Here is a 25,226-nt window from a genome sequence, read left to right as displayed (position 1 = left end):
AAGTGAAGAAATGTTTGTAGGAGGTATGACTCTACTTCCTCCTTACAGATTAATTGTTCCTTTGTCATTCTCAGTTTGAAATCGTTCCTGAAGATGACCCCCAGAATGCTATTGTTGGTTCTTCTGCAGATGCTTGTCATGCAGAACTGCTCAGGACCATAAGTGCTACTAAGTAAGTTGACCCACAGCTTAAAAACAGATTAAAAAGATCCCTATAGAGCTTTTCTTTCAGTGTGTAGAGATTCCTTTTTAATATACAAAACTAACCTGCATCCTTCAGACATCCTAATAGCTAGAGTTTCCAGAGTATCTTTTATCATCCTGTGTATTCATACCACTTTTCCATTCTCAAACCTATCTCCATCTCTTTCTAAGCTCTGAAGCTAAATTTCTCCCTCTCCTGTTTAGGGGGGAACTAATGCCTAACCTGCTTCCATCTGGAGCTGACTTTTTTGGATTTTCTCATCCGACTATTCACAACCTGATTCAGAGTTGTCCAGGAGCTCGAAAATGTGTCAAGTAAGTGTGGTCAAACTCATTCTGTTGAGAGAATCTCAGTAATCAGCTGATCAAGGACCTAGAGCAGCAGTTACATTGTTCTACCTTGTCCAAGGCATACTTGCTTCTCAACAAGAGTGCTTCATCACTGACCCTTTTAGCCTCTAGGTAGCAGAGCAGAGTCAGAAACCCCCTGGACTTAATTATTACAGGTTCAATATCCTTTATACAAAGTGCTTGGGACCAGAGGTGTTTTCGAGTATCTGCATACACACAATAAGATATTTGGGGGATGGAACACAAGCCTAATCATAGAAGTCATTTATGTTTCACATGCACCTTACACACATAGTCTGAAGGCAGTTTTATATAGTATGTTTTGTGCACCTGTGTTTGGACTGTGACCTATCACATAATAGGAGTGGAATTTCTCACTCTTATCTGGGTACTCAGAAAGTTTCAAATTTTGGAGCATTTTGTATTTCATATTTTGGGATTTGAGATGCTTAACTTGCATCATTTTTTGTGTACTATAACAGCAAAAAGGATGAGAAGACTAGCAAAATAATGCATCACTAAAGAAGCCTGCCTATTTTACTTTTTTCCCCCTTTGGCTAATATATTTTTAGATATATATAGGAGAGGCCTAAAGATCCCTTTGGAGGTAGGAATGGATTATTAGAGGCAGACAACTTTGATTTCCCTTTGATCCTACAGTTACCAGTGGGTGAAATTTGATGTGTGCAAACCTGGAGAGGGGCAGCTACCCCAGGGACTGCCAGAGAATGATGTAGCTGTGAGTTTTGAAGCCTTTCAGAGACAGACCTTTGATGAAGAGCATGATGATCCCATTCTACCAGGTATTTTTTTTTTTTTTTTTAAGTTTCAGGTGGATAAAATAGCTTTTTATTTATTTATATGTGGTGCTAAGGATCAAACCTAGTGCCTCACATGTGCTAGGTAAGCACTGTACCACTGAGCCACAATACCTTCTCCTTTCTGGTTTGAACATACTATCCCCTCTGTACCCATTATTGAGTATTCCATATATCTGGACAGTAAGTGATGTAAGCTTTCACTGATCTAACCATGAAAGGTACTGAGTCAGAGGGGAACATGAGGCCTGCTTAGATTCCCAGATTACTCACAGAAGTCACAGGAAGCACCTGTGGTCATTGCAAAAGGCAGGACATCCTGAGTGACCCTTTGTGGACCACTACAGTGTCTCATTCTATAACCTAAGTAAGACCTAAGTGGAACACCAGGGGAAGGCTTCTGTACAGGGAGTAAAATTTCAAATGAAGTTAAAGAATTCACCTCCTGGCCTTAGTCCTACTGATGTTACTTGGATTGCTTCCCACAAATGGGAAGATCAGTTGGGTATATTCAGGCATTCAGATCATAATAGGGTTATATGTATGTAGGCAAATGACTTCATCTATTTCAGTTTTCTTCATGATAAAAGTAAACATCTGTCCTATTTTACAACCAAGGGAAAAATTGGACTGATAGATGCAAAGGTGTTAAGGAATTAAAAGGCTATTTATGTGCCTGAACACTCTCCTAAGATTCCCAAGCAGTAGTAGAATTTAAGAAATTGCTTTCTCCAGGATCCTTGGAGCTCCCTGAGCTTCAACCTGCAGCCTTTGTGTCATCTTACCAGCCGGGGTTCCTGACACAGGGACCCTTGGTGGATACTCACCTGCAGCACCTGAAGTCTCCATCACAGTGCAAGCCAGTTCAATCTTCAGATTAAACAAAGAGGGATCAGAGTCCACATCATTTTCATCAGGATGGATTTTTAACTTAAACTAAAATGTAGAATATATGGAAGAAGGCAGCAGTTCAGGAGTAAAGAAGACATTATCTTGTCATAGAAGTTTCTATGGTGACAGGTTACCCTGGAAAAACTGTGTTGATTTATTTTAGTAATAAATTTCTCTTGACAATTTTGCTCATATTTCTCTTCTTGTAATCAGGACATAATCTTTTTTGTTTAGCTCTTCCTGATATAAACTTCAGTTCCTTAAAAATCAGAGTGAAAGACTGTTCAGCTGCTATTACAAAATGCCATTGGCTGGGTAGTTTATAAACAGAAATTTATTTCTCTTAGTTGTGGAGGCTGGAAAGTCTTTAAGTTCAAGGTGCTGGCAGAGTCAGTGGTGAGGGCTAGCTCCCTGGTTCATAAGACAGCTGTCTTGCTATAGCCTCACATCATGGAAGGGGCAAGGCAGCTATCTCGGGACCCTTTTATAAGGACACTATGCAGAATCCTTGTGACTTAATCCTCTCCCGAACACCCTAATTCCTAATATTATCTCATTGGAGGGATTAGGATTTAATTTATGATTTAATAAAGATGTTGAGTCTTTAGCAGCTACTAATTTGTGAAGGAGATAAGATTCTAGCAACCTTCCACTCTTGATTTTGATCCCAGTTGAGGACTCCCAAATCCCCTAGCCCCTACAACCCAGGCTCCTGCTTTCTGCTCATGGCAGTATTGACAAACAGATCCTCTGCTTGTACTCAAGTTGCAAAGTCCAGTCCAGGATACACTCATATTTTGAACATCCTTTAAGCACTGAGCTACGTTCCCAGCCCTTTTTGTTTGTTGAGACAGGGTTTCACTAAGTTACTGAGGCTAGGAGAATGTGCTTTTAACTCAGTTAAACACACATTCAGATATAATCAGGGATTAGTTCCATCCTCATTTCACTTAACCCATCATTTTGTTTTAGCCATCCAATTATATATCTCTGCATTCTATACAACTGAATTCTTTGGACATTGCTTATATAGCCTTACTTGGAGGCTTAACTATCTCTATGGCTACAACTCCACACTATCTATGGAATTCTTCAGCTCACCATCCATCAGGTGCCCAGGGATGTCTGGAAATGAAAGGATCAGAAGTAGAATGGGGAAACAGTGGTGAGAATGAATTGGTCACATGCTGTACTTCGTGACTACCAACTGAAGACACATGAATGGGACTGGCATTTTGTAGTAATAAATGTGACCAGCAGGGGGAGGGATCAGAAGGAGCAGTGTTGAGAGCACAGCAAACTGGACACTACAAATGAACAGCAACTGTGTGACTGAAGTTCTATAACTTTTAAAATGCAAAATAAACAGTGTAAAACTTGAATAGTAGCAAATCCAGTTGGGAGGGGATCAAAGCTGTTGAGATGTTTTAGTATTTTATCTTGTTTCTCTGCATAAATGGCTGGAGCATATTTGCACTTATACCAAAATAATAGATGCTGCTTTTATCAATTAGCAAATGTTTTTCTATGGTATTTCAGCCTGGGTAAAACACATCCTAAAAGAGAATCTCATCTCAGACATTTAAATTATTTTTAATAAATTAGTACAAGTACCAGAACTGTTTTTCAAACTACAATCAACCCAAAGGTTTTTCATAAATTTAAAGAGTCAACACTTACTTTTTTAAAAATTAAATAGAACATATTGAAACACATCACATGGAAAAAGATTGTAACTTTGATTTCAATTATAATTGTAAATATGTATTTATATAAATATTTACAAATATGTATGGGGATATGTGAAATAATATTAAATGTTTTTGCTATATACCAAGGTTTTTTAAAAACTTAGAAAACACTGCCAAAATGTATTTAAAATATCTTTTCATCTACCAAATTGTTAAAATATTTTTAATTTGACAACATCCAATGTCAATAAGGGGGAGGGAAAAAATACCTTGGTGGGAATGTAAATTGTTTCATCCTCTGGGAGTGTTAAGCTTGTAGGTATCACAATTTTAAACATACATTTTAACCTGTTACTCATGTTAAGAACCCTAAGAAATAACTGAATGAGTGAGGTATGATGTTTGTATGTAACACTCTTCACAATATTAGTTTAACAATGCAGATTTCTAAAATATCCATATGCCTATTTTAGGAAATTGGTTAAATAAAGTATAGGGATCCACAGCTGTAATACTGTAAATTTTTATTTGCATCAGAAAATTATTTTGGTAGAATAAATTAAAAACAGATTACAAAAGAATATACTACATAGTGTACAATATTTAAGCCAAACAAATCAAGTGCATGTTTACCAAAATTGTGTTTCCCTCTTGATGATCTGGGGATGATTTTTCTGTGTGCTTTTCTTCAGTAGTCCAAATTTTCTACAGTGATTACTTCATTTTCAAAGAGTAAAAAGTTCTTTTCATTGGGGGAAATACACTGAATTCCTACAGAATGTTTTAAATTATTCAGCCACTAAAATTCATTTATATGTGGCTTCATTAATATAAATTACCTAAACCAAATTTTTTACCCTGTGTATACCAGGTGACTGGGTGATAAGGAACTTTGGCTTAGAGTTCCTGCCTGTGTTATGAGGAGCCACTTCAGAAACCACTCTAAATCCAAATTTCAAATCAAATAGAGCTTTATTTGGCCAGGGACTATCACCCACCATAGAGACTCAAGCTCTGTGGGAGGACAGCAGCTTCCTGGCCCATCCAAGGAGAATATAAGCACAAAAACCACAACTCAGGGACTTGCTTATTGTCATGAAAGCTAGCCAGTCAAAGAAATTAAAACATTAATAAGTGGGATCTGTGAGCTCTAGGCAGGATTGGACTTTTCCAGTCAGCAAGCAAGCGATAAACAGAAGCTAAAAAAGCATTAGCTTTAAGATTCACTTGACCACAGTCCCAGGTCAAGCAGGTGCTAGACAGTCATACACTGAACTTGCTTGGGGGTTGGCGGGGCAAGAATCTACTTCAAAGTAATGTAGACCCACAAGGGCATTCAAACCCAGGATGTAGCTCACTACCGCTGCATCCTGAGCAGGGTATAATTTGTGGGGTACAAAGTACGGCGATTTTTTATAAGAGCTTTAGTTTCTATTTCCTAGAAATGGGTCATGCAGTTCTCTCTTCATGGGGACAGTTACAAAGAAACTAAGATGGAGTTTCTATAGTCACATCTTTTTACTCAAATGACTATAGTGACCCTATTCCCGTAATCCCAGAAAGGCGGGAATTGTTGCAAATGACTAATGAGTCTCTACCACAGCAATTGCTTTACACACTCAGTACTAGTAACTTATTTGATGCCTACTTACAACTACAGTTATCTTATGGCCTACATACACATTTTCATCTGTCATTTTACTAATATCTATAAACTCTGGCTACAGGATCAAGTTGCTGTGTTAATCTAACATTACCTATATTAACCTACTTGCTTATATTTATTTATAACTATACTGACACACTGACTTATCCTATGACTTAAATCCTATGTTTTACAGTTACATGATTTTTCTACTATTACTTAAGTTTATTCCTGATGAACTTATGTCTTACTATCGCTTATCTATGTTATCTTACCTTATTCCTGTAGTCTTTAATCTATGTCTGTTGCTTATTGATTATCTGTTCTATCTTGCTTTATACCTATAACCCATATCTATGACTTATTATCTTGATCAGTTCACACCATAACAGCTGCAGGCTGCTTTCAAATTAGAACAGCCGTGAGGCCGTGAGTATCAGTGCACTGTGTTGGGGGGTTTTAGCCCTCCCCCCCTTCCCTCCTGACCTGCAGGAGAGATTGGGGGAGCATGCCCAGACGCGGAGGACAATCAGACGCGCCAGGGAGAACAGTCAAAGCAGGATCTCGTTTATTGAGAAAAAACACACAAAGCTAATATAATGTACAGGAGCCAATCAGGGTAAAGATCAGCAGGGTGGGGAGAGTTCACATGTACACTCATCCTACAGGCAGTAATGGGAGACCTGAGCTGTCTGTGAGGGAAGAAGGGTTCTCAGCCTATCCTAGAGGTGGTCCAATTTTCTTCACAACCCATGGCAATGCCTTCTGGCTAATCGCCAGGCGCTCTTAACCCCATGTGGCCCCAGAACTGGGAAGCCGGAAGCAGCCAGCAAGTTAAGTTTCCTCTGTTCTGATGCAACATGCCCTACACACTGGGCTGGGTGAGGAGTAGATAGTAACCTGACTTTTTCTTTTGAGCCTCTGTATTACTAGGATTGTGGTTCCCATGGGGCCAGATGCATAAGAGGTCAAAGTATAAGCATTAAGAGTTAATTTACACTAGGAAATCCTCAGAGGAGCCAAACTTCCTTGCAGAGTGCAAATTTTTTTTTTTTTTTAGATCTTTTACCAAATAAAATCTTGACATTGATAAAGCTATTCCTACTCTTTGGGATAGCACTAGAATCCCTTGAAAGGCTGATGTGGAGAAAATAGTGCTTATTGCATTAGTAGTATTCATTTTTCACATTAAATGGTAATTCTTTTAGGTCTATTCTTAACACAATTTTGACTGATTATAAAAAGATATACATCACTAATCACAATACTTTTATTCCCAACTTGTAATCAATATAGTTTTCAAGAGCCATATATCTGTTTTTAACCAACCAATAAGCTGCATTATGATTCTTTTTATTTATTTTTAGGTGGTGCTGAGGATCAAACCCTGGGCCCTGCCCATGCTAGGCAAACGCTCTACCTCTGAGCCACAACCCCAACCCCATGATTCTTAATAGTACACACAAAAACCCTCTTACATATTTGTCTCATCCACATTATTTTTCTGTAGGATTATCATGTAGCTTTCTTTCAAGCTAATTTTTTCTTCCAGGTGGATTATCTTTAGTTAAACTTTTACCTTTAAAAAGCCTGCGACTCAGTTTTAATTCTTATGACCTATTTGCCTCAGTTAGCTCTACTTCTATTTGTCTTAGTCCTGATTCTCTACCCCTGCTGTAACTGTCACCAAGTGCCTGCACTGAGCTCCTACTACAGCTGTTTCTCTCCATTCTTTAAGGCATACCTTTGGTACTTTCCAATATGACTGCCCAAGTGTCTGGTTGGTTTGTTTTTTTCTATCACATAAGGAAAAACTTTTGGAAAACAAAATTTCTCACAGAAAGAGTCAATAATCATTTGTTGGAGGTTTTGTAAAGAACACACGAAACCTGGCCTAAACAGCCTTTAAAATTTTCTTCCAACCCTGAGATTAGACAGTTTTGGAGAAAAGTATCAAAACATTTCACTCCCAAAAAAATGAAGAAAGTGAATGACACTGAGGTTCAATTTGGTTGTAGTTCAGAATTAGCCCAAGACAGAGGCTCAGACTAACCAGGAGACAAACACAAGCATTTGAAGTTGCCCACCAGCCATGGCACTTCTAAGAATATAAAAATAGCCACATGATAGCTGACAACTGTTCAACAAGGCTTTCTATCAATGTCCTCATTTAAAAGTAACAGTTGTCATCATTTAAACTTCCAAACACCAAATTCTAAAAGTCACTCTTGCATCTAATTGTCATTTGGCAATCTTGTTCTAATGTCCAGGGACCTGGTCTAAGATGAAGGCAATGAAGGGAGGAGCTGGTAGGGTACTGCTGGGGTGATATAGTGGACACTGCTTATATTCACAGGGCCATAAGGTCCAGGCATAGCGAAGAGCATCCACAGTGCCATAACAAGAATTGATATCCAAGGTCAGGGTCTGGGTGGAAAAAGTGCTCATAGGAACCGGAAGCCACTTGCATTGATGGTCACTGCAACATGAGATCTAATAAGAGTTAGAAAATAGGAATAGATCAATTAGAGTGTTTGAAGAAACTGGGAATTACTCTTTCAGACAGACTTAGTAGGAAGGGAAGGAGCACGGCTTAGCTAAAACCCATTTCCTATAATAACCAGAACCTAGTCCAGGTTGAGTGTGGTTAACAAAACCACAAGTTGATAATGTAGCCCTGGCTTGAAGAGCACCTGCTTAGCATGCATGAGGCCTAAAATAAATAAATGTTCATGTGACTGAATAATTTAAATCAATAAATAAAACATCAACTTAGGAAGGCAAAGAAGCATAATCACATAAAGCATTTATGGAAGACACCCTGAACATCCTTCTGGTGGTCTCTCTTGCGAGATGGCAAGCAGGCAGGAATGTGAGCAAAGCAGCCCAGCTGCTCCCTGTCATTCCCAGAGGAGATGTACACTGAGGAAGGGCACAAAGGAACTTTGGACACTGTGCCTTTCTTAAGTGCAAAGGCAATCCAGAAAAGGGAACATAAATTATCCAGGACCCACAGTTAAATTCTTCCCTGACCCTACTGTGTGGTTCCAGAGCCAGATGATAGGCAGACAGCCAACAACTGACAAAGAGGAGAACTCAGAATCTATAGCTTTCTTGAGTCTCTAACTCCAACCTAGCATGGCAAGAAGCAAAGTGGAACAAGTGCTGACCAGGAATCTGAGACAGATAGATAATATAGTCAGGACTCTGGAGAAGCTGTAGCCTTAGATAAACCCATGTGTGAAGTCTAACAGTATCTCACCTCCTCTGTTGCCATATTTTCATACACCCTCTCCTAGCCTAATGACCTCAAAATTCCCTAAGACAATCATTTAAACATTCCACCAAGGAATGCCTCTACCCTGTACCCTCAACTACTTAAGACTCCTAATTACCCTCTTTAATCAATAGCCCAATTCCACTGCAGAATGATCCTTGCTAGGTATGAGAAAAAAAATAGTCTTGTTATATTAATTCATACTAAGTTACAATTTATCAAGCTTAAGCCTTTCAAGGGAGACACCAGATTTAAAGAATGTCTGAAATTAGCATAATAAAACAAAAAAGACACCCAAGGGTGAGAGGAATTTACTGGAGCCAGAATCTCTCAATAGGTAACCTAAAAATAAAACCCTACCCTGAGAAAAAAGGGTTGCTCTGTGAGGGAAAATACAAAAAAATATATATATATATCATTTAATAGGGGCCTTGTTTTCCCTTCCTTGATTATACCATCAAAATTGCCTCTAAATTAATGAATTAATAGCTGCTTACTTTTCTCTCAGATAAGGCCAACCCCCACCCATAACTATCCAAGACCTGCCATGTGGTTACATTGTAATGAAACATGCATGTAAAGAGCTCTTGACTCCTGACAAAATGAATCCCACCCCCTTTGTTTTTCCTGCTATTCTCACCTCAAATATTTTGTCATCCTGCCTCTGCACCTGGACTTGCTGGTAATAAGTGAGGTTGAGCAGTCCCTTGTGAGCCAAGAGTTCTATATTCTCAGGCAGTGGTCCTTGAAAGATCAAATTCTTCTCACCGTAAGCCACAGCACGAGCCCCCAAGTGCAACCTATAGGCCACAGTCTCTTTATCTCGAGGGTGGATGCTATGGGATAAAGGAAAGTAGAGACCTTTGGGTTCTTAACAATAACCACATTTTTTTTCCAAAAGAGATTATACAGAGCACCCTTTAAGAAGCTAAGAATGAGTTGCCTAAATTCAGTGCTCACCAGCTAGTCACCTTAAGAGAAATGTTAAATGGAAACTATACATGAGGCTCTGGGCTTCCTATGGGTTCAAAATCCTTGAAGCAATAGATGGCTTAGAAGGAAGGAATAAATGGAGAGAGCAAAGGCATTGGAACTAACCCAGAACAGCTATTATAAGGCTATTTCCAGTCACTAAAAGTAGTATTTTGGGACTGGGGTTGTGGCTCACTGGTAGAGCGCTTGCCTAGCATGTGTAAGGCACTAGGCTCGATTCTCAGCACTACATATAAACAAATAAATAAAGGTCCATCAATAACTAATAAAAAAAAATTTTTTTTAAAAAGTGTTTCATCTGAATCAACTGTTCATTATATTTGGTCCTCTCTAGCTTTTATTTGTTCTTTCAGTAAATATCAAGTTCCTACAACAATCTAGACTTTGTGCTGGACTTCATTTTATATTTGAAATATCTCTGCATCCTACAGCTGGTGTGTGGTATTCACTGGAACTGTTCATGTTAGAATTCCATGGCCTGCTCTCACTTAAGCTAGTTGTGACCATATTATTTGGTTTGGGTTGGTTTGGCCAGTACACTGTGAGCAGAAGTGACTTACGTTGCTTTTAGATGGAAGCACTTAAATGCCACTGTGAAACTTAAGGTGACTATGGAAGCACAGATCAATTTGGAACCTCTGTTTCTCTGGGTTTGTGAGTAACTACAATGAGCAAAGTCTCTGTTGACCTTCTTTGGACATGAAGTGTGAGCATGAAATAAATTTTTCTTGCATCAAGGTATTGAGATGTTCAGGGGGATTTTGTTATTGCAACACAACTTACCATAAATAAGTTATATATAAGACATGTAAGCTCCAGTCCTAGTCCAATCCATCCCCTCACAAGTGAACACCACAGTGAAGGACTATAGGCAAAGAACTTTCACCAAACAAAATCAGGAAGCACCCATACCTGCCAAAAGGTGAGTTCCTATCACAAAGGTCCATAGCTACAGCCATGAAAGTGTTGGGCATCTTTAGGTTAGGGACAGAACCAAAATCCGCCGTTTGATGCCAGCGGATCTGAGGAAATCCATCGTCTGAGTTGTCATTAGATAAATATGAAGATAACTGGAAAGTAAAGATTTTGTTAACTTTTATTGCATCTGAATTTTCACTGGCACACTCTGCTTTTACTTCATTTGTTTGTCCAAAAGCTCATTCAACAGTGTTTACTAGTTTCTGTTGTAGTAGAGTCTTTCCAGAGATGGAAGCAATGATTCCTCTCATCTCACATATCCTTTTACAATGCAACTTAAGAGTCTTATTTCTCCTCCCATTGAATTTTGACCAGCCCTGTGATTTGCTCTGACCACAGAATGCTGCAGAATTGATATACACCTTCTGAGTCTTTGCCCTAAGAGACCTAGCTTCTGATTGATTCTCTTGGAACCATCCACTAGCCATGGAAAAATAGTCCAGCTACCCCGTAAGACAGATTATGCAGAAAATATTATGATCTTCATGAAAGACCATGAACATAGACTCTAGTGTTCCTTCAATCTCGGCTAAGCAACTCATTATGTTAATTCTAGATCCTCCAGTCAAACTCGGCCATATTGAGTGAATCCAGCTGATAACGCTGACAAAACATGGAACAAAGAGTAATCCTGGAAATAAAATGGATATTTAAAGTTTTGTGGTAGTTTGTTGCAAAGCAATAGGCAATTGATACATCTATATATAATATAGGGCTAGGCCTTCTGGAGAAAAAGAAAAGCATGTGCTCTTTAGTGTATGGTACCTTCCATGAAAAACCTTATACCCACTCCATGTTGCCATGTGGCTTTGCAGTTCCTCCCTTAAGAAGAAGAATATATTTCCCCACCCCTTGAATCTGAGCTCAGCTGTGTGGTTTGCTTTGGCCAATAGACAGAAGCACTGGTTAAGGTGTGATGATTCCTGGTCTCTCCAACAGACCTTACATGGATCCACTTATGTTTCTACACTTCTACCATCATCAAGAAAAGGACATGGCTGAGTTAGCCTACTGCTCTGTGAAGAAGGATGAGAGCTATGCAACAGAGCTGCCCATCTAATCCACTCCAGCCAACTGAAGCAGAGCCACAGGGATCAGAAAGAACTCAGTGGAGCTTAGCCAATATTGCCCACCCCAGCTCCCAAACACACAAGCTATAAGAGTAAAGATCATCCCATGCCATGAAGTTCTAAGGTAATTTGCTACAGGACAATAACTAGCTAATATAAAAACTATAGCTCTGTTGGGGAGACATATTACATAAGAAATAAATGTAAGAAATGTTAATGAACAATAGCATAAAATACTATGGATTAAATAATAACAGTGATGACCCAGACAGCAAGAGCTATACATTTTGAGTAGACCAAGATTATTATAGGAAAACATGGCCTCAGAATATGTAAGAAAAATATGAGAAGTCCCTCCAAGTAGTGCTGCTCATACATCAAATGTTAGAACCTTATAAGGAGATGTTTTGAGAGTGTACAATCTAGCAGTACTGAGATATTGGTGATGGAAAGACAAAATTGGAAGGATAACCAGGCAAGTGTGTGGAAAGTTTCTACTTTATTCTGTAAGCTATTGGGAACTACTGTAGAGATAAGAGTTGTGCAACATTGTAAATGTACTTTATGCCACTGAATTGAACACTTTGAAATGGTTAAAGTTACATGGATTTCAATAATTCACCTATCAACTATTGAAACTATTAAGGTAATTAAAGGACCATTTTAAAAGATTAATATAATGATTATAACAAGACTGATTAGTCAAGTAGCTACCATAATATTTATTATAGTTTATATCCTGAATATCCCTTAAAGGCCCATGTGCTAAAGACTTGGTCCCTCACCTGTGGCACTATTGGGAAGTGATAGAACCTGTTGGAGGTGGGGGTAGTAGGAGGAAGTTACTGGAGGCATGCCCTTGAGGAGATATTGGGACAACAGACCTTCCTCTCTCTTCCTAGCCACCATGAGGTGAACAGGCTTCCTCCACCACGTGCTTCCTGCTATGATGTACTGTGCTACTATAGGCCCAAACAAAACCAAGTGGCCATCTACTGAAGTGTCTGAAACAGTAAGCTAAAACCATCCTTTCTTCCATTTAACTTATCTCAGGTATTTTTTACAGTGACAGAAGCTGACTTACTACAACATTCTAGGCACAAAAGAAAGGTCTAACCTAAAGGGATTCTAGTAGGAATGGGATTAAAAATGAGACAAACTGACAAAGCCATACAGCCAACTGAATATGAGGCACCAGGGAAAGGATTAAATCCATCACTTGGAATCTTTGACATCTGCTTGGGATCTAAGGCATCTCATCAAGCAGTACCAGAATACCTGTGGAATGACGTTGTTCCAAAAGAAGCCTGTGAAAGATCAACAGTTCATGTAACATCAGTCATCTAATTTATTCATTAATTTTCTTAATAAAAGTTTACTGAGCCCCTACTCAGTGTCAAGCATTAATAATGGCCCAGGAAACAGAGTGTCGAACAATACATAAGAATCACTTCCCATGCTTGCATTCTAGTGGGGAGGGAAAATCAATAGACATTATAAGAAAATTGTATATCATATGAAAAAGTGATAAGTGCACTGGAAAAAAATAAGGAAAAGAGGAGAGTGCACGAGTTGAACAAAGACTAGGAAGAGGTAAGAGAGGACAATATGAGGATATCTGGGTGTGTTAGGCAGAATCCTAAGATGACATGTAATGACCCATCCTTATATAATACCTTGCCCTTTGCTTTTAACCAACAGACAACCATGGCAAAAGCACTAGGAGTTTACTCCCATGATTATGTTATGTTACATGGCAAAGATAATGGGATTCTATAAATGTAAGTAAGTTCCCTAATCAGTTGACTTCAAGATCATCAAAAGGGAAAGTATCATGGTAAGCCTAAGTTAGTCAGGGGAGCCCTTTAAAAGAGGGTCTAGAAGTCAAGAGACTCTCTCCTGCTGACCTCCAAGAAGTAAGCTACCATGAGTTGTGTAGCTTCAAAGAAATGAATTCTACCATTCTGCTGTTTTTCCCAGGAACCAATGAGATAACTAATGCATGCCTGGCCAGAGCACATATCTAATCATAAGCAAAAGCATCTTACATTGTGACCTACTGTAAACCTACTTAATGATATAATAAACAATAATGTACTAATGGTGCCAGTGACCTAATGTAATCTAGTGTTGTGAATAAAACCAGCCTCTTAGACAGCAGCCATTTTTGTCTCTGCATCTTGCCTTTGTCTCCTTTTGTTTCTTTACACTAACAGTCATGTGAGCTTGGAAGAGAACCTGAAATCTCAGAGGAGATTTAGCCCTAGTTCCAGCCATCGAAAGGCACCAACCTACCCTCTCTCTGTCTCTCTCTCTCACCAACCATACTCTAACGATAAATCAGACCCCAAATTGGGGAACAGTTTAGTTTGGGCTAGTACCCACATTGTCTTGACTCCATTTCAAAATCTCTGACCCCATCAGAGGCACTGCATTAGACTCTTCCACCGTCATTTTGCTCACATAGCCCAGGAAATAACTGCTATCATCTGTATAAACTTGGCCCAATGAAGCTTTGAAGAAAAGAAGTTTTTGCTTTCCAAGTGGATCCAGAAAGACTGGAAAACCTGGACAAGTTGCAACAGTAGCAGGAAGGAGTCTTGGCTATGACATGGAACTAAGGGGATATTTCAGCTCTTATTAAAATTTTCCTAAGCAAATTGGCCTTTCCATGTCAAATGATAAAGGACACTGGAGCTTCACAGTGGAATCTCATGAAAACTAGAAAAGGGAGAAAAAATCCAGTGAGTCACCCTACTTCTTCCACAAAACACCCAAAGACTGAAAATGGAGCCATGTTCACCAGCTACTGCCATGAGAATCACAGCAGCAAAGCTACCAGAAACAGTCTGCAGTAAGTAGTAGCCTGAAGCTCAACAATGAGACACAAAAGTCTTTTCCCAAAATGGCAGTTTGCAGAGAATTTCTGCAGCAATTGTTTATTATTTAATTGACTGCATTACTCCGCACTGGCCACCTGGGGGCACCAGCATACTCCACACCCAGATGAATTCTTGTGTTTTTCCTAATCTGAGATAAGGTAGAGAGAGCACTGTTCAGTCTCCCACTATGATTAGTAGAAATATTGCCACTAATGAATGCATATGCCAGCCAAAGAATATGAAACTGGCCACATTAAGATTTTACAAATAACACCACAGTTTGTAGTCTGTTCCTCCAAACCCCCTTTTTAAAAATCATACCCCTAAGGATCCAGGTCCTAGCCTTCTGCTCATCTTTCTCTCATGTTCTGGTAACCTCTCTACCAATAACTCTTCAATACACATGTAGCCCTGGTCTCTCCACAGAGCCAAAGGTCTGTATCTTTTAACTGTGCTCTCATTATTGCAACCATCATTTCAAACTAAATATTTCTAATAAAGCCAATTAATCCCTCCTAACAGAACAACTGCCCCCCCATTCTGATTTCTTCAAATAATAATAAACACTAAAATTATCTGGCCTATGTCAGGTTACATGAATTAAGTTATTTAATACCTAAAATAACAAAGAGGTTCAATATCTTATTCAAAATCACAAAACTTAAGGTATTAGAGCTGGAATTTTAATCCAGGCCGTCTAGCTCCAGACCCAGGCTCTGAACCATTATTTTTGTCATATTGGATATTTCCTTTTGAATATGTGTGTGTGTGTGTGTGTGTGTGTTTTTAAAGAAATATATATTTTTATATTTCCAGTTTTCCATGAGTAACCAACATATTTCTGTTAGTGATGATAAAATTAAAGCCTGGAGGTTAAGAACTTCTAAACTAAAAAACATAAAGGGGATCTCAGTGACATATTTCTAGCACCTCACAGTTATTTAATTAGTATTCAATGCATATTTTTGGTTTGAATTACTCAAATCATGTTCAAATTACCACATACATAGACTAAGAGAGAAAAAATACAGTAATACAGAACTGGTAGCAGGAGCTGTTGTTTGGAAAATGAGAATCTTGTTTCAAAGTCAAAACAAATGTAAGAAAAAAGAAATAATCACAAAAGCATTTTAAGTGGAAAGAAGGTCTATAAAAAATCTTTACTCAAAAACAAAGGAGGGCAGGCCTCAGTGGCACACACTTGTAATCCTAGCAACTCAGGAGGCTGAAGCAGGAGGACCACAGGTTTAAGGCCAGCCTCAGCAAATTAGTGAGACCCTTTCTCAAATAATAAAAAGGGACTAGGAATGTAGCTCAGTGGTAGAGTATCTCTAAGTTCAATCCCCATAACCACAACAAAATGGATGAAGATACAATAAATCAGGACAAGGTGGAGGAGATGGGAAAATGGTAAGAAGAAAAGTGTTTGTGGGATTCAGGGAGGCAAATGTCTAAACTATATATGTCCCATTCATATTGTAAATCTATCTCTGCAACTGCATTGTAAGTTAGAACTTGTTTTCATAACACTTTATGTGTTTAATTTCCTATGTTCCAAAAAAGCCAGAACTACCACCCTTCTAAAACATCAGATCTTGGGTCATATGAACAGTTAATACAAGTTAATTATGAATTTGGTCAAATATATTTATTCCTTTTCCAAGGCTGAAAGCAAATATTTCTAAACTAGTTACCTCTAATCAAAAATATGGTTTGTCTTGATTTTCTCATTTCGTGTGTTAAGACATTATTAAATGAGTGCCAACCAACTAGATACTAGGAATATAATAAATGTGATCCAGGAAAATATGGCTAGGTGCACAACTTATATGCAAGTAAAAATAAAAAGGAGAAGTAGAGGGTGCTAAGAGAATACATTATGTGGGGGAGGAAATCCAACACCAGACTTTGGAGAGTCACAGAAGCTTTACTAACTAATATCCAGGCTAAGGCCTAAAGAATGGTTAAAATTAGCAAGAAAAACATGGGAAAGAAATGCTGTTCCAGGCAAGAAACATGGACAATGTCTACGAGTAGAGAGAGTGGCACATTCTGGAGGGTAGAATAGACAATAGCAAGTAAGGGAGGATATAAAGATCCCATGTAAGATGCTAAACGTAAAAATTTATATTCATAAATTTCTACAGAAAACTGGGGATATTTTCAAAACCTTATAAAGGTGTAGCTTTTGACCCAGGAGTTTCATTTCTGGGAATTTATCTTATGGAAATAATTAAGCTATAAGGAATCAGCTACAAAGAAAACAAATATGCCACTACTTATAAAAAGCAAAACATTGAAAACAACCTAAGTAAGAACCTATCTATTAAGAACTCATCAAATATATCAGAATTAATTCTACTGTCATCTGTAAATAAAAAGAATAAAAAGTTTTTACAAAGGGAAAATTAAAAAAAAGAACTCATCAAACCCAGGTCCAGTGTCCCATGCCTGTAAAATCCCAGCTACTCAGAAGACTAAGGCAGGAGGATCATAAGTTCAAGACTAACCTGGGCAATTTACTGAGACCCTGTCCCAAAATAAAATAAAAAGGGCTGGTGATGTAGCTTAGTGGTAGAGCACCCCTGGGTTCAATACCACTAAAGTATAAAAAATTTTAAAAGAACTCAGTAAATACATTACAATACAACCATATATCAGAATATTCTGCAATCGTTATAAATTGTGTGAAAGATTAATATTTGTTGACATTAAAAATGGTCACAGCACATTAAGATAAAAAGCAAGATAGGATATAGTATTGTGGAATGGATCCTCTTTCAAAACTATGAGCAGAAAGTCAAGTCATCTTATCTTTAGATTATAGAATTCTCACTGGTTTTAGCTTTTCTTTTTTCTTTTTTTGCTTATCTCTTTAATAGTTTTTCAGAGAACCTTTTTTTAATAATAAAAATATATCAGTTGCTTATTGATTTTTTCAAAAAGATTGTCTCATCAACGAACTCATGAATTAAGCCTTAATTCAGTTCTAGTACTGGCACACTATGAGGGGGGAAAAAGGAATATGAATTCCAGGAAGAGAGCTAAATAGCACATCCTACACCAATGCTCATAAACCCTCTTCCTCTCAATACATACCTGGACAAATCCAAATGGGAAGAAACGTTCTGTCTGCCCCTGGGAGCCATGATGGAAGGTTTGGCGCCAGTCTTCAATGAGTGCAGGGAACGTGCAATTGTATAGGTCCCTGTTATAATTCATATTGGACTCCCCTAAAAAAGCAGCCAAAATCGTGAAAGGAGTCTGGAGTAGAATTAAGAATGGCTTACATTACTGCCCTTCCCCTATCCTTGCCTTGAGAAAGTAGCCTTCCCACAGTGCTTAGGAGTGGCCTTGTGACCTTCTCTAGCCAATGAGGCCTCAGCAAAAGTGATGTGGGCAAAAACTTGAAAAGTGCTTCAGCTTTGGGCTTCACTCTCTTGAAGCAACTGGACCCCTGAAACTACTATGCAAATAATAAATGAACCGGCTTGTGAAGGAAGAAAGGCCACCTGAGAACCTGGTGCCCAGCAGATAGCCCCAGTCAACAGATCTGAGAAAGAGGCCTGCCAGGTGGCCAAAGATATGTAAGAAAGCTCAGGGGGAATTAGCTGAAGCAACCCAGACAAAAGAATTACACTGCTAACCCAGAGAATTGTGAACTAAATAGAATTGCAAAATTATTGTATTAAGCCACTAAATTCTAGGATGGTTTGTTACACAGTAAAAGCTAGTTATATGATGGACAATCAACAAACAGAGCACTCACCCTGGTACCATATCACCCCTTTCAGAGTCATATTTTGTAGCGGATGGATCATGGCATTCCAGAGAACAGAGTGCTCACTGGGACCAGTTACAGAATCCTGTGGAATGGGCCTATAATCAATGAGAAATACATATGTCACCAGAAAGCTAGTGATTAATCACATGATGATCCCTAAGCTAGGCATCTATCCACTTCCACATGGGACAAACTTCTGATGAAAGCAACATACAAGTAAATTGGTTACTCAGTTTCACTTGAACACATGTAATTAGTCTTTGAATTTCACCTCCAGGTTCTTCCTAGGTTAAGGGTGTCTTTCTATGAGTTCAGAGTGGCCATACCAATTTCCAGATGAGATGAGTGAAACCAGAAAGGAGAAGTGATTCCCTGTGAGTTTCTCACACAGGCAACAAGTTTATCTACTACTCAATGGATGAAGACTTAGATTGATTTAAACTTTTTGCTTTTATAAGCAATGCTATGATCATCTTCCTTTTAGCTTAATGATTGCATGCATGCTTAATTATTTCCTTAAGAGAAATTTCCAGAAAAGAAATTGCTGGGTCAAAAAACATTTTTTAAAAAAAAACTTTGAACAGTCTCAAATTTCCTTAAAAAAAATGTATGTGAATTTATCTTCAAGTAGCTGAATATACCCACTTCTCCACACCCTTATCCTTCCCAGCACCAGAGGTCTATAAGGCCTAGACTTCAGACCACCACCATCCTCCCACCATGTGCTAGATCTGATCCTTCCTCCTATTCTACTAGAGGTCATTCTTTCTGCCCAAAGCTAATGTCTTCACTCTCCCTCAGGCAAGCTTTTACGCAAACCCTTACTCAAACCCTATCAAGAACAAAGTCCATCCTCCTCCCAGAGTGACTCAGCCAGTGTCCAGGACAACATGTCACATCCTGCTCATTTCCATGTTGCATTAGTATCAGGATTTTTATTAACTAGCCCTTTCTCCCCTGTACATTCTGTCTGATCCAGATTTTCCTACATGGGCTTTCAAAGTCAGTATATTAACATAGTTCTTAGTACATCTTCATTCATTTGTTCCTACACTGTTTTATTCTCCAGGAAATAGAGCCTAATGGTTAGAAGCACACACTGGAGCCAGAATGTGCCACTTAATAATCATGTCCATAAGCAAGTTCCTAAACCTCTCTGAGACTTCATCTTTATCCATAGGATGTTAATAGTATTCTACACTTCAAGGAGTTGCTCTGAGTACTAAGTGAATTAATATATATAAAGTACTTAGAACAGTGCCTGGCATATAGGAAGCTTTCTGTAAGCATCAGGTATGGCTATTACTAAGGAAAAGGACCATAACTCCTTCTTGGCATGTTCTCAGATGATTGTAGTAGTGATGACACCACACTTCACCTGTGCGTGAAGAAATTCCATACATTCAACACATGTGGGCATTCAACATATACTTAACTCCCCAACAAAGACCATGACCTTCTCTCTTACATACTTCTCTGGTAGGCTTTCTTCCAGGGGAAATTTTTTCTTACCCTTGATTAAGAATTCCACAGGCTTTCAGGGACCTTCCAGATGACCAGGCTTCAATGGGTGTCCCACCCCAGCTGGAGGAGATCAGTCCAATGGGATATTGCAGAGTGTCGTATAGGTAACGCCCAAAGAGCCAGCACACTGCTGACATGTACGTGAAATTTCCCTGGCCTAAATTTTCTGTCCAAATAAACAGTAGAAAAGGGGAAAGAAGTGGATACAATATGAGCTACAGCTACTAGATGAGTCTAGGTGAAAAGAGTGAGTTTGGATCATCCCTTCTGTACCTTTCTGAGACATCGAAAAGTAAGATAAGATTGAGAGGCAATGAGAAAATATAGCACCAAGACCAAGCATCTCTCAAACGTTCCCTAAGGAGAATCTTATCCAAAGGGAATACTATAGCCTTAGTGATGGTTTTCTTTTATTTGTCTTCAATTTTTTTCAAATGCTTAAAATGCTTCCCATAATTAGGAAATAATGCTCTCAGCCTGGCACAGAGGCGAATAACAATTTTACTCTCAATCTGAGTATAAATAATATACTTACATAATCAGGGAGCCAAAACTCTCCAGCCAGGCAAACAGGTCTCCCCATTTTCCCCCCATCTCCTCAGGTTCCTCAGAATCTAAGAATGTTAATACTCCTCCTAGTGGGTAAAAGTGGCACAAAGGCCCCTGGGTTCCTATATTATCCTTTTTTCTGCCTTTGTTCTTACCTGGCCACTCATTTCTACTTTTCTCCATGGAAGGGAAAAGCAAGGATACAATAGGTAGAAAAGAAATGTGTATTTTTTATGAGTGGTTTTATAGTCAATTTTATAGCTATGGTAATTAAGATATGGACACATAGTGATAAGAAGTCTGACCAAAAGGGAAAGCAACAGAAATGAAAACCAGTGCTTAAATTTTCAGCAATATAAACTGTTTGTCCATATTTCCCAGTAACCAACACAGGCTAGAGTGAACAATTTCCATGTTATAGGAAAGTTGACAAAGAAGGAAACATGCATGCACACACAACTGATAGAATCAATTCAACCCAACATAAGACCTCCTGGCTTGGCCCTGTGAAGATCCAAATTCAACACAGTATAATGCTGGAATCCCAAAAGTTGATAATAGAATAGTAGAAATTCAAATCAATTTCAAATCAGTTAAAATTGATTGAGCACCTACTATGTGTCAGGAACTACTATATGGTTGAGATATAGCAAAGAAAGAGATCTGAAAAGACTTCTTAGGTTTGCAGTTTACAGAATAAGATGAATATTCTGCTGAATAAAGTACAAAGCAAAATTCATTAAGTGCCTCAGAAGATACAAATAGTTATTAAAGAATTTTAGTACCAAATAAAAAATGTCAAATGAAAGTCGGATCATGAAAAGCCTGATAAAGACTGACCTCCCCTCCCCTGTGCTTCCATAATCCCAAAACCTAGCTCTATCACTATATTTCACTACAATAACCCACTCAGTGTTTCCCTCACCCACAACACCACTAGCCACCTGAAAGTAGGTCTTCATCTTCCTCACATCTGTATCACCAATGTCTAGGACATAATAAAGTGTCAGTAACTGTATATTGGCTGTTCAGGAGCTGTGGTAGCTGGTTTAAGGTGGATCACTGAGGGGTAGGTAGAAGATAACAGTAACTAGGAGGGCTGAAGGGAGTGGAGAGACCTTGAAGGATAGACAGAAATTTAATAAGCAGAACTATGATTCTAGGCAGGAGGAAAAAACGTGTTAAAAGCATGTGAAATAGGAAATATCTGAAAGTATTTGGCTGAAGCAGAGATTTAGAGAGAGAATTTTTTTTAATATTTATTTTTTAGTTTTTGGCGGACACAACATCTTTATTTGTATGTGGTGCTGAGGATCGAACCTGGGCCACACACATGCCAGGCGAGCGCACTACCGCTTGAGCCACATCCCCAGCCCTGAAGCAGAGATTTAAAAAGGAGAATAGTGAAGGTAAATCTGGAGGGGAGGTTGGAGCTACATCTTGAAGTAATGAAAATGGAAAGCAACTGGAAAATGAGAATGCATGGCAAGCAGAAAAAAACCACAAATATGTGTACAGCCTAATCCCTGGAACTTGCAAATGTATACTCTCCCATGGCTGAAGGGCTTTGTAGATGTGATTAGGGTTAAGGGACTGAGACAGGGAGAGTGTTCTGGATCAACTTGTTGGGTCAAATCTAATTATATGAGTCCTTAAAGTCAGAGCAATGTGCCAATAGAAGAGTAAGAGGAGATTCTAACTGTGGGAGAGACGTGACCCACCATGCTTTTCTGCTGAGATCCACATTGCCTCTTTCAGGTTATTACTGAAATGTCACCTTTTTCAATTGGGACTCCCCTGGCCACTCTAAATTACAAGCACTACCCCATCCCAACCTATTCTTCCCTACCAATCCTTCCATATGGCCTCCTTTCCCTGATGTATTTTGTATATTTACTTTTGTCTCACTAGCACACATAATCATCTAACCTATCCTATGATGTTCAAATTTATTCAGTCTGAGTTCAGAGAGCAAAAGGAAATGATTCCTGAGTTTCAGATAACACATAATAACACATAATAAGAGTTCATAAAGAAAAAAAAAACATTATCCAAAAATTAACCTGAATCCATTCTGTTCCAGAGCTCTTATAGGGGGAGAGTTCAGAGAGGTGAGACAGAATACCATCAGATACTACATATGTGATTTACTAATTATTCATTTTCCATATTCCTTCACACTAGACTGTAAGTACCATAAGATTGGGTATTCTTGTCTATTTTATTGACCACTACACCCACAGCAATTAGAACAGTTCCTAGACCATAGTGGGCACTCAGATATTTGCTGAATATATTAGCTCTTGAAAATGTAGGAGAAACTGAGATCACCAAGGTAAAGCATATATGGACAGAAAAGAAAAGGACCTAGAAAGAACACAGGAACCACATTTGAAGAAAGGTATTAGAAAAGCAAAGAACAGGGAAGAAGATAACAGGTGAAATAGAAAAAGGAAGTACCATGCAAGCTAGGAGGAACATGCAATTTCTAGCAGGGGTGATCCACAGAGTTGAATGCCACAGAGGTCTATGGAGTTCAAAATGAGAAGAGTAGTAGCCTTGAGTTGAACAAATTGTTGAGATGGAAGCAGAAACCAGATTATAAAAGAACCATGGCAAGGTCATAAAAAGAATGAAAACAAAAGATGTTCTAGAAAAGTATAACAAAGTAAAGGAGAGAGATGAGGCTTCATGAGAAGGGTGTTTGTTATGTTCAACTTTCTTTGTTAGAACAAAAGGCTACACTCTGTGTAGGGATTATGTGTCCATCTTAGTCACTGCTGTGTCCTTGGGGACTAGCACAGAGCTTGACACTGAGAAGGCATGAAATAAAAGATTCTGTGCTTAACTGAGGGAGAGAACTGAGCCTAAGGGATAAGAGAAGGCCCTAGAAATAAGAGCCATCAGAATTAGCCCTTACAGGATACCAGTCAATTGTCCTTAAACACAGAAAAGAAGGAAGAGAAAACAGAGGGTCAAGGTAATAGAGAGAGATACTAGCACAGCTCATGCTGAATAGCCTCAATATGTTCACCAAAATTGAAGGAAGAGTCTTTTCCTCAAGGAAAAGGTCTTTTGGAGTCTTGGGGAAAAAAAAACATGTGAAACATGACTATCAGGAAGAATACAACAGACACTAGTATGGCAATATGTAAATCAATGGATGTGTAACCAATGTGATTCTGCAATCTGTATACGGGGTAAAAATGGGAGTTCATAACCCACTTGAATCAAAGTGTGAAATATGATATATCAAGAACTATGTAATGTTTTGAAAAACCAACAATAAAAATTTTAAATAAATAAATAAATATAGGTATAAAAATAAAATAAAGGTATTTTGTGTCCAACTACAACTAAAAAATAAATATTAAAAAAAGGAATGGAATGAAGAATCAATAACAAATAAATAAAAGGATAATTCAGTATTAATAGATAAGAACCACATTGGGGCTTACAGATTCCACTTAAAGCACGGACCCATCATTTAACATACAGTACATGCTAAAGTGCTCACATACCAGAGGTAGGTTTAGACCATGGCAAGTCAACCGCATCAAGGTCCTCCAGCTCCTGCTCTGCCTGAATGAGCGAGACAGAGAGGATGCGAACAGACTGATAGGCAGCAGCACTGGACAGCTCCCTTGTAGCATTAAATATCTAGAAGAGAAATTGAAATGTTATTTAACCTAATGGGTAGTGAACTGGCTGCCGCCTCTTAGGAAATACTTCCTACCCACTGAGTTCCTTCTGAGCCTTAAAATATACTGAGATTAAATGAAATAACCCAAACTAGTAATGAGCTGGACTGAACCACCTTGATCCACTTTGACTAAAAGAGACCATGATGAATCATGTTCCAAGGAGGATTTGAATGTAATGAACCCAATGATCTTAGGAAGCAGGTCTATGATAGACAAGAGGGGGGTGTGCAGTACGTTAGGCTAAATATTGACTAGTAAGTAGAGACCACTGGTATCTTAAAACTAAAATACTTCTGCTCTGAAAAATTATCTGATAATGGAAAACCATGGCAAGTAACTTCTTTTTAAAAAATGGTGCTTAGAGAGCCTATATGGAGCCAAAAGGGAGGTAGATTTATGTAATATAATCCATATCATCCAAGAAAAGTGTATTCAAAAGAAACACACCTGGAAAGTGATAGTTGAAACATACTGGAATCAATCTCACAGTGCATACATTCTCATCTTGTCATGCTAAAAAAAATCACTAGAGAAAAGCATGGGTGCATGGCAACCTGAAAGGTGGTGTTCAGGATAACAGCTCAGAACAGTCCCAAGAATTTAAACATGGAAGATATATCACATTATACTAAATCACTTATGAATCCTCATCAGTTACCAAGAATATGACAGGAGTGGCTAAGGGCTTTTCTGGATAAGAATATGTGTTCTATACTGAGTAGTTTATTCATTAGTCCTATTAAACCTCATTCCTCTATGAGGTATACATTGCCATTTCCTTAAATCTTGATTTTTTAGTTAAGGTTTTCCTTTATTTTAAAAAGAACAGATAGACAATATCTTGCTTTACCTTTTCAGTTATGTA

At 38.4% G+C, this 25,226-nt stretch overlaps 2 protein-coding genes across 9 annotated transcripts in view; one reads left to right on the top strand and one right to left on the bottom strand.

The window, feature by feature from the left end:
• Tbrg1 (transforming growth factor beta regulator 1) overlaps positions 1–23,093 on the top strand; it is a 30,787-nt gene extending 7,694 nt beyond the window's left edge. The window contains exons 6-10 of one of the 7 annotated variants that reach the window (XR_013090378.2): positions 75–172; positions 409–519; positions 1,216–1,358; positions 11,788–12,042; positions 12,985–14,078. Coding sequence is in view for 5 of the 7 variants with exons in the window: in XM_076846229.2 (XP_076702344.1) it covers positions 75–172; positions 409–519; positions 1,216–1,358; positions 2,109–2,254 (498 nt within the window). In the remaining 2 variants the exon portion in view is untranslated. Of the gene's footprint in view, positions 1–74; positions 173–408; positions 520–1,215; positions 1,359–2,108; positions 2,448–3,360; positions 5,090–11,787; positions 14,079–21,927 lie in introns of those variants that run through there. The other 6 variants (XR_013090377.2, XM_076846232.2, XM_076846231.2 and 3 more) reach the window with 6 other exon arrangements.
• Positions 4,465–25,226, bottom strand: part of Siae (sialic acid acetylesterase) — a 36,022-nt gene continuing 15,260 nt past the window's right edge. For both annotated transcript variants that reach the window (XM_076846227.2, XM_076846228.2), the window contains 7 exons: positions 24,179–24,317; positions 20,097–20,274; positions 18,570–18,679; positions 17,900–18,033; positions 10,783–10,940; positions 9,518–9,713; positions 4,465–8,093 (listed from right to left, as the gene is read on the bottom strand). In XM_076846227.2, coding sequence (XP_076702342.1) covers positions 7,860–8,093; positions 9,518–9,713; positions 10,783–10,940; positions 17,900–18,033; positions 18,570–18,679; positions 20,097–20,274; positions 24,179–24,317 — 1,149 coding nt within the window. In that variant the 3' untranslated portion in view covers positions 4,465–7,859. The remainder of the gene's footprint in view (positions 8,094–9,517; positions 9,714–10,782; positions 10,941–17,899; positions 18,034–18,569; positions 18,680–20,096; positions 20,275–24,178; positions 24,318–25,226) is intronic.

Source organism: Callospermophilus lateralis, chromosome 2 (assembly GCF_048772815.1).
Source record: "Callospermophilus lateralis isolate mCalLat2 chromosome 2, mCalLat2.hap1, whole genome shotgun sequence".
Taxonomy (NCBI): domain Eukaryota; kingdom Metazoa; phylum Chordata; class Mammalia; order Rodentia; family Sciuridae; genus Callospermophilus; species Callospermophilus lateralis.
This window is presented reverse-complemented; position numbering and strand designations above follow the sequence as displayed.